The sequence below is a fragment of the Carya illinoinensis genome, chromosome 11, assembly GCF_018687715.1.
Source record: "Carya illinoinensis cultivar Pawnee chromosome 11, C.illinoinensisPawnee_v1, whole genome shotgun sequence".
NCBI lineage: Eukaryota > Viridiplantae > Streptophyta > Magnoliopsida > Fagales > Juglandaceae > Carya > Carya illinoinensis.
Window position 1 is genome coordinate 10,747,641 of NC_056762.1, and position 9,904 is coordinate 10,757,544.

Below are 9,904 nucleotides of genomic sequence, written 5' to 3' on the forward strand. Positions count from 1 at the left end.
CTTCAGTTCCTTGATTTTAAAAAAAAAAATCACGAATATAACACAAAGTAACAATTATGATCAGTGGCAATTTGAGAAACCGGTAGAAGTTTCTTTTTAATGTTAGGAACAACAATTGTATTTTTTAGAGTAAATGAGGTATGCAGAACTTGAAAGTGAGCAATAGCATTAATGGGAAGCCTAGAACCATTACCAACCATAACATAATCGGATCTAGTATATGGCTATATACCTTGGGCATTGGTGGTGGTGAGAGCCATGTGATTGTTGGCTCTAGTATCAGGAAACTAGACATCCTTTGTGGTATCACCTACTTGAACAGCAAGGAAACCCTGATATTGTTGAGCGTCCTCATCATGTGCACAACAAGCATCAACATTGTGATTTGGTCCACCACATCAAAAGCAAGTACTACATCCTCCATGCACAGAGGAGCATCCACCTCCTTGAGTTGAATGTTGCTGTGCAACCATTTCCTTTATTGCCTTTAGATTACTATTGATTACTTGAAGGGCCGTCCACAACTCAAGTGAGCACCCTTGTTTCTATCGATGGAAGAAGGATGTTAGTTAGAATAAAAAGTAGCAGCTAAAGATGAGGCTCTAAGATTGGATATTCGGATCTCAAAATCTTGTAGTTTGCTGATCATTGAGTCAAGAGAAGGCAAGCTATCTCGAGCATTGAGAGCGGCAACAATGGGATCAAATTTAGATCCCAAACCTTGAAGCAAGTAGATGATAAAATCATCATCATCTACGGGTTTTCCAGCACCACAGAGAGCAAGTGCCAATGATTTGGCTTTGTGAAGATACTCTTCCATTGAAAAGGAACCTTTGTTGAGAGATTGGAGTTTAGCTTTCATCTACTAAACTCAGTCACAAGTATATTGGCCATACAGCGTTTCAAGGACATCCCAAACTTCATGAAACATTTCAGTGTTAATGACCTACGAGATAGGTACATCCGAAAGAGAGCTGTTAATCCATCCAAGGATTAACTGGTGAATACGTAACCACTTGGTTGCAGTGGATTCGATAGTGATTTCACCATTTTCTCCAAGGAGTGTGGTGGAAGGGCAAGAAAGCTCATTGGTGATGTAACCAAGAAGTCCATGACCATGTAAAACGGGGATAACTTGATCTTTTCAAAGGAGATAATTGTTTGAGGCTAGTTTCGTTAATATGTTGGGAAGATTAACGATCAAAAGGATTGCTTTGCGACAAGATATGGTCGCAGCAATTTTATTCTGCCGCAATTGGGATCATTCTACGGCAGTTTAGGGCCCTGTAGCTATGAAGGAGCTACAACGGCGACATTAAATTGCCACAATAGTTAATAGCATTTTTCATAAGCCGGTAGTGATTTTAATCATGGTTAATCGGGTGTCTTACGGTGAAATATTGTCGTCAGAATAAATATCTAACAGATCTGAAATCTTTTAACGTCGATTTTTCGCTGCTATTATAAGTAGAGTATATATATTTTCATCCCCTAGGAATTTCGTTGAGGCATCGCTAGTTTTTTTCCCCTCATTCCTAATATTTCTTTGGGACTTGTTCGCCGTCACTCTTACTCACAAGTCTCTCATCTCCTCACGGCAATTGTAGCCACCGATCGCTACCGTGAAATTGTTGCCACTGGTTTGCATCATCTTCCCTGCAATCAGCTTGGTGTCTCTCTCTCTCTCTCTCTCTCTCTCTCTCTATATATATATATATATATATAACTCTTATTTCGGCCCTTCTTCTCTCATGCCAATCACCACCAAGAGTGATATTTTGCCCACCATGTTGCCATACCAGCCGATGGCCACACCGTACAACCTACTGTATGCTCTCTGTCTCTCCACCTTTTCCATTCTCTGTCATTCAATACATATGGAGATGGTAGTATATTTGCTTTTCATTTTTTGTATGTAAGATATTTTCTTGATTTAAACTACCCACATAATGAATTGTATGTTATAACTTAGGAAAACCACGATTTGTTTTTAGGACAAATATCGGTTCATATTGAAACAGAGGTTGAAGGATGGGGATTACCAAGTCCGGTTTTATTGTGTCTTCAAGATGGACTCAAAATACCCAATGAGAAATCATCTCATGAGTTTGCCTTGTTTTGGGTGCACGAAGAACCAATGTTATTGGCCAATTTTAAACTTAGTAGTGATGGTTATATAAATATAGATTATAATTAATTAATGTTTTCTTTGGGTAATTATTTTTACTATGTTTCCCTATTTTAACAACACATAAACTTGAGTATTCAAGATGCTTCTCTACTTAGTGGCCTATTATAGTATATTATACTTTCTATTAAGATTTGATAAATCTTTTTGCTCACTATAAGGTAAATATGCTAGTATAGCCAACTGTGCAAACCATTTCCCAATTACAATTATTCATTTAGAATGCATATATCCAATGAATGTGCCTTACTAAATCATTATGTAGATTTATTTGATGCAATTCACAATCGCCATAAAATTATGCTTCACATTAAAGCCATTAAAATCGTGGTGAAAAGTTTTTTGAACTGTTGTTTATATTGGCACATCAAATTCGCCCGCAAATGAGCAGTCAAAAGAGAGAGGAGTCTGCTCTGTCTGCGATGATGACTTTGTTGCAGCAGTGGGTAGTCATCGTTACTGACCGAATCCAACCGCTTGCGCGCAATTTCTTGTAGTGTCGAGGCCAAAATCGTCATTACAACTCACTTTGTATAGTTCTGTTTTCCTATTTGACGGACTATATATTTAACTTTTTGCCTTATTTTGAAAATGGTGCTCGGATGATACTCTCTCCCTTGGTTGAACAACACATTGTCACCACTGCTGCGACCTCAACCTTGCTACCATGCCGTCAAATCGTCACTGGTAAGCTCCTTGATTGTATGTGAAATTTCCACCATCGAACTACTTAATTATCTCTCTGATCTACATCTATAAATCTCACGAAGGCCCTCTCTCCCTCCCTCTCTCACTAGTTATGCCCTAGCCTCTCTCAATGCCAACTCCCTTTGGGAAATTAAAACACTATGTTGCCATACTAACTGAGCATTTCAGAGTGCCAGCCACCTCCTGCGGTAAGCTCTATCCTTCAACTGTAAATACATCAATGTCTGTGTCGGGTAAATACGAGCAAATATATATATATATATATATATAAGCTGTTCATAGAAGGCAATCGAAGCAATTTCATTTGTGAAATTAGAGTATAATACCAAAGCAGACATTGGCCATTCTCTAGGAAATTTGACTATAGCTAGGTATAGACCAAATTTTCCCATCTCATTTGTTGTCCAATTTTTTTTGCCTTTTTTTCCTTAGCTAATTTGCTGTCCAATATGTGCCTATACTCTAATTTCATACGTTGATTAAAAAAAATTTGATATTTACCATACATCCATCTTACTTTAGACAATAAAGTAATTAAAGCAATTCATAAACTTTTGCTTTGTGTTTGTTTGATTCCCATCCATATTTTGCCATTGAAGGGCCCTTACATGGTTGACTGGTTTCCATAAAAGGCTTCTAAAATAATTGGGGGCATAGCAGTTTCTCGTTTTTTATTATAACTGGGCAATTAATTTGCCACTGATTTCCCACCACATTCAAGCATGTAAGAAAAATTCCAGGAAAGTTGAATGTTTTAAGATAAAGATGAACTGAGAGATGACTTCCTTGGGTTTGGTAATACAACTTTCTTAGGCTACATAATACACCTTTTATTATGTGTATGTATTTCTGGGGTAATAAGGAAAACACTAGCCTTTTATTAATAGCTTGTATTGTGACACTTGAATTCAGTTTTTTAATTGCTATTGGCACAAAAAACTAATAATTGCTTGTGGACTTTAATATCTTTTGGAAATGGTAGAATAGGGAAAAATAAGGGGGCAACAAATACATTGTCTATATTTCTAATCATATATTTTAAAAGAGAAATATAAAGAAGTTAATAATCTATCAAGTTCGGCTTCACCCTTTCTTGCCCTTTGTTTGTGAGCAAAACTTAAAGGCATAAATCATATAGTTGGAAGGGGTACAGACCAATCCTATGGAGGGAAGGATGAGCAAGGTATTTGTACTTTCAATTAGCGTTTGCTTATTGTATTGAATATGTTGGTCTACTTTTATAGAAAAATCATAATGTTTGTGACTCCGTAATGTTGTCTATATGATTTCCCTAGAAAATAGCAGTTGGTTTTCCCTCTCATATTCTTCATTATTCTATTGTTTATGGTTTCATTGATGACCTATTATCACATAAGGTTCAAATGGACAAGAACTGGATACACGTGCCAAATAGGTTTACGTCAGCTGAATATAGTGAAGGGGTTAATAAACTCCTCACTATGGCAAAAGCCCATGCACCTGAAAGTACTACTTTCAGGTGTCCATGTTGAAGATTCTGTAATAACCTTTTTCTACCAATTAATGAAGTCAAAGATCATCTCTTCATGATAGGTATTGATCCAAGTTATACACATTGGATCTTTCATGAGGAGGGTGAAAGCTAGAGTGTGAATTCGTCTTACAGTGATGAAGATGGCTTTGATCCAAGTCGTAACTTTGTTGATGATATGGATGACATGCTAGAGGACACGCGGGCTAGGACATTCATGGACCATGCAAGTGGGGAACATGAAGATGGTATTACTTCCCCTCCAACCGTGAATGACGGGTAATCGAAAACATTTGACCAATTATTTGAGGATGCAAAACATCCACTTTATCCAAGTTGCGAGAAGTTCTCAAAGCTCTCATTTGTAGTTAAGCTGCTTCATGTCAAAACTGTTGGTAGTTGGACTATCAAGTCATTTAATATGGTTTTACAATTGTTAAAGGAAGCATTTCCAGATATTGAAATACCTACCTCATACCACGAGGCTTGACGCTTAGAGCGTGGTTTGGGTTTTAGTTATGTGAAGATACATGCCTGTCCAAATGACTGCATGCTATTTTGGAATAATGATGTAGACAAAGAAGCTTGTTCTAAATACAATGAGTCGTAATGGGTGTCAACGAGTGGGAAAAGGGGGAGATTCCCCTAAAGGTTTTGCGCTTCTTTCCTCTGATTCCAAGGTTATAGAGGTTATTTATGTCGAAGGATATTGCAAAATCTATGAAATGGCATAGAGAACAACGAGTTGATGACCATAGTACTTTAAGACATCTTGTTGATTCTAAGATGTGGAGACAATTTGATAAAGACCACAGTTGGTTTTCCTGCTAGTTTTCACAACTTAAAAATGTTATATATATGGCTATTTTAATAAGGAAATGGAACTATATTTATATAAGATTTCCCAAATCCATTTGTTTGTTTTAAGTCAAACAAATACATGGGTATAGCTATGTTGTTCATTGCTCCATTCAGCCTCATTTGGATTTTATTGCAGAAAATGTCCAGTCAAAACAAAGAACATAGGCGTAAACAAAGGGTGAACCATACAAGCGGAAAGACTTCATTTGTTGTACTAATGGAAAGGAAGGTATTGACTTTTTCTTTGGTAGCCAGAGATTCTATGCTTGAATATAAAAGGAGAATATTTGGCAAAGTAAGCTAATGTGATTGGTATGTCTATATGTTCATGTAGAAGGAGAAGAATCTAATTGATTTCTACAAAGATGTGCATTGGTCGACTAAAAGGGGGAGATTTATCACACCAACCACAAAAGACAATTATGTGAGCAAAAAATTTCACAATTATCATAAGTAAATGGTTGATTATAGATATTTGTAAGTGTTTAGTTCCAAGAAAGTTCAGTGCTAGCAAGTTAGGACTATAGTATGGAACTTAGTTTTATTGATGTTATTGGTTGTATGATGGAAATGGTTTGACTTGTGTTGGCCACAGAATCAGATGGTTGAATTGATGAGTGCCAAAGACCCAGAGGCTCGGACAGATGAAGCAGTAGCAACCATATTTAGGGAGGTATTGGGACATAGGTCCTGGTATAACAGAGAGATGAGCCACTCTGTTATGCCCGAATCAACTAAAGTGGCTGGAGTGAGCAATGAGGAGTATGAACGGCTTGCGGAAGAAAATGAAACAAATAGGAAAAATGCAAAATATTACCAACATCGGCTTGAAGATATTGAAGGTGGTTTTGCTGCTATGAGAGAGCATATTCGGGAATATGAGCAACATGTTGACTTGCGAATGTCAGAAGTTGAGTCTCAGAGAGAGACTCAAACTGCAGTTCCTTAGTTGCTGTTTTGTGCATGCCAACAGTTAATTTTTTTTTTTTTTTTTTAACTTTTGACCTACACCTTAGTATAGTAGTACTTTTGATGAAGGTGTGGTGGGGTTGCTTATTTAAGACTATTGCAAGTTTGAAAAGTAGTGAATATATTCTGATATTGCTAGCTAGAAAGGGTCAAGGATCATGGGAGGTAAATTGCTTTCTTGCTCTATATTAACTCAATGCTATATACATACTATAATGTTGGGTAGAGGTCATTTATTCATAGACCAACTTTTAATATAAATTTTATTACCATTAAAGCGACAACTGAATAATATTGGCTTTCGGTAGTCTGCTTGCCATTTACTCTTTACAATGAGAGCTGGGTTGCAATGTTAAAATACCTATAGAGTTTCTTGGGGTGGTTGTTGGAAGGATTAAGAACAATAAATGATTTACCTACTGCTAGCTAAAATAAATGAGACATAAAAATACATAATTTTGTACTCTTCATTATAAGGATATTGCATATACAATTGGCATACATAATTTCAGTTATACCTTACTGCCCTGATATATAATTTTTAGGCATGCTTAGTGCTTTATATAACCACCTAGTGTTGTTGCCTACACTTTATCTATAGTGCTATAGATATATGTCAATATAACTACTTTGCCATTATGCAGTGTTTATATATACATCACAGGGATCTTTTAAAGGAAGGGCAGAAATGTTAGAAGCGAGCTGCACTAGCAAGGTGGTAGTGAGTGAGAGGTTGTTCATGGCTCTGTGAACTCTAAGGTAAAAAGCAAATAACATCCATCAAATTCCACTACAAACAAAATGCATATGAAAAATGACTCTTTGTAAATTAGTAGTTGTATCATGATACACATGTTTGCAGTATATGAACTGTAAATACACTTGAATCTGAATCACATTGATCTCTACCAGGTAATGAAGGAAAAACGAGACTAATTTTGTGGTGATTGAGGAAAAATTTTGTAAATGACTTTAAGGTTGCCCAGCACACAATAAGCATATTATTTGTATGGGTCTTGGCAGTTGAATTGTACAAAAAATATGAAGATGTGAAATTTGCAAAACTTAAAAGGTTATGCAGAGTAATATTTACACATACTAATTTTTATGCCATTATTGTGTATTGGAACAGGTCTATTTTGCCTCCAGTATGGTGGTCCAATCTTGGATGTGCTACCCAAGACCCCAAAAAACATTAAGTTTAAATTTTTGCCCCATTGTATGTGGGGTATGTATTGTACATGAATTATAGTATATATGACTGCTGGCATATTGAAATGATATGTATGGATGACAATTTCCCTCTCATTGCTAAACTAAGTTATGGACAAAATTGAAGGAAAAAGTAATATCTAGCATTGATATTTGACATACTGCTATTTTCAAGAGGTTTTCTATACTTGCATGGTTGATTAATTTAGATATATATATATATATACTCACGAAGATATGCAATCTCCTCTCTGTCAGTCTAATATAAACACACAGATATATATATATAGGCCTGTATGTGCTGATATTCATCATGTGTGCATAACCTGATTCAAGTGTGTTTATAAATATATAAACACAGTTGCAAAACTAGATTCAATCGAGACCAATTTGAAGAGGAGATATATATGCTTGTGTGTGAAAAGTAACCCTATATTGTGCAAACCCAATATGAGAAAACAGAGTTGATTGGTAATAAAGTGTCAAATAATCCATATCAATATCTGCTTACGATCAATGATTTATGCATGAGTACAATATCGATTGGGAGGACCAAAATAGCAAGATTACAGTAATTTAATTAGTGCCAAATTAACATTTCCAGTTAATTTGAGGGTGAAAAGTTTAAATGATTTGGGGTATTTTCGTGAGCGTTTAAATTTACACCCAAATTTGATTAGCAAATGCGAAAAGGGAAATTTTGGGGGAGAAAAGGGTCGCCAAAAAAAGTGATACCTAGCGCTGGAGCATCAGTTGGGGGCAATCGTCGATAATTGTTGCTGCCACAATGAACCAATCCGTTGTTGATTGTAGCAACCTCACACGCACGAGAGAGATGTAAGAATCTAGCGAGGTTTATCGCAGGAAATTTGGGGGTACATTTTCACGTTCGGCAATCGGGTAGGATGCCGTAATTGGCCTGCCGATCTGAAATCGCCGATCCAATTACTCTGTGAGAAACACGCGTCGCAAAAAAATATGATCGACATCTTGTAAATCGTCAAACGCAGTGGCCTCTGTCCGCGACGAACTCATGCTCACAAGAAAGAGGAAAGCCTTAGCGGCACTGGCTCGACTTGAGTGGGATTCAATAGCGGCAGTCACTATGCTCCCCATTCTCAACAGGTAGATTGACAGGAAGATGCCCTATTCTTTGGCAGCATCATTGCGGCGAAAATAGGAGCAAATGTCACGCCTAAATCCTAGTGTTTCATCTGCAATGTAAAAACCACTGCTTAATGATTTTAGCCACAGTTTTGATCTTTGTTACGGCGACTATCGAGTGCGGCAAAAAATAGCAAATGTTGTAGTGAGGTTTAAAGGATTCCACTTTTCCAAGGTGGTGGTGGTGGTTTTGGGGGGGGGGGGGGGGGGGGGGGGGGTTCCACGGGTGGTGGTCGGGGGTACAAGGGTGGGGCTGCTAGTACCTAGACCTAGAGTTAGCCGCCTACCACCTCAAGCGTGTTCTGTCTGCCATCTCGCATCGAAGGTATTTTTTTGTCCATCGTGTCAACTCTTTATTACCTCACCATGAATTAAATGTCTATTACTCGATGACATGGGCTAATGGTATAAGACATATCTCTTAATCAAAGATTTAACATAGCCACATATAATAAAGTACTTAATTGACATAAAATAATGGCTAATACTGCTCAGAAAAGGTTGAATCACCCAAAGATACACACAACTACATTTCTTGTTAGAAGAGGGTCAGTACAATCATCATTAGAGATGAAAGAATTCCTAGCCTATCATGGGTCTAAAATGAATTACAAGCCTTTGCTATTGCATCTAAAAGAGCTTATGAGATGAATGGGCTAGAATACTCTTTTTAAAATCCAGGTGAGTTTTTTTATTTAATGATTTTTATAGTTATTATTAGATAAACATGATTGAAGGTATGCATAATTTTTGTATTTCTGTATCATGCATTCTTGTTTGAATCTTACAAGGGGCCTTGCCCACCAATAAGGCTTCTTTTAGATTGGACCTATGTGGCCCATTTGAGGGTTATTTTTGACACACTAAGGGAGAACCAATTGTTTGCTAAGTTCAGCAATTGTAGGTTTGGCTGTGAAGAGGTCTCCTATTTGGGCCATCTCATTTCTGCCCAGGGGGTTCGGGTAGATTATAACAAGCTATGGGCCATGGTGGAGTGGCCCATACCTCGCTTTATAAAGGCCTTAGGAAGTGGTGAAAAGAAAAATCCAATGAATTGGTAAACCAGACCAAATTGGACTGAACCGATGGGTTGACCTAGTTCTAAACCAGTTCGGTTCAATATCGGTTTCATTTTTCTCAACACTGGCCAAAATCGATCTTATTTAGGTTTTCATTTTTCTAACACCAAGCCGAACTGGACCAAATCAGTTCATATATATATATATATATATTTAATTTTTTATATGACTTTTTATATTATATATAATTTTATAATATATTTTATATATTAT

At 36.8% G+C, this 9,904-nt stretch overlaps 1 protein-coding gene across 12 annotated transcripts; it reads left to right on the forward strand.

The window, feature by feature from the left end:
• The first annotated feature begins 1,511 nt into the window (after positions 1 to 1,511).
• LOC122280956 lies at positions 1,512 to 7,615 on the forward strand. 12 transcript variants are annotated; one of them, XM_043092106.1, is made up of 8 exons: positions 1,512 to 1,828; positions 2,580 to 2,875; positions 2,986 to 3,084; positions 4,469 to 4,654; positions 5,404 to 5,496; positions 5,602 to 5,691; positions 5,863 to 6,995; positions 7,369 to 7,615. In XM_043092106.1, exons 4-7 carry the CDS (start codon positions 4,631 to 4,633, stop codon positions 6,214 to 6,216), a joined length of 561 nt encoding a protein of 186 aa, XP_042948040.1. In that variant the 5' UTR covers positions 1,512 to 1,828; positions 2,580 to 2,875; positions 2,986 to 3,084; positions 4,469 to 4,630; the 3' UTR covers positions 6,217 to 6,995; positions 7,369 to 7,615. The 12 variants fall into 12 exon arrangements, 10 of the variants coding, with proteins under 10 accessions (XP_042948040.1, XP_042948038.1, XP_042948039.1 ...); XR_006230101.1 differs by having other exon boundaries at positions 1,512 to 2,875; positions 4,469 to 4,685; XR_006230102.1 differs by lacking the exon at positions 4,469 to 4,654 and having other exon boundaries at positions 1,512 to 2,875.
• The last annotated feature ends 2,289 nt before the right edge of the window (positions 7,616 to 9,904 follow it).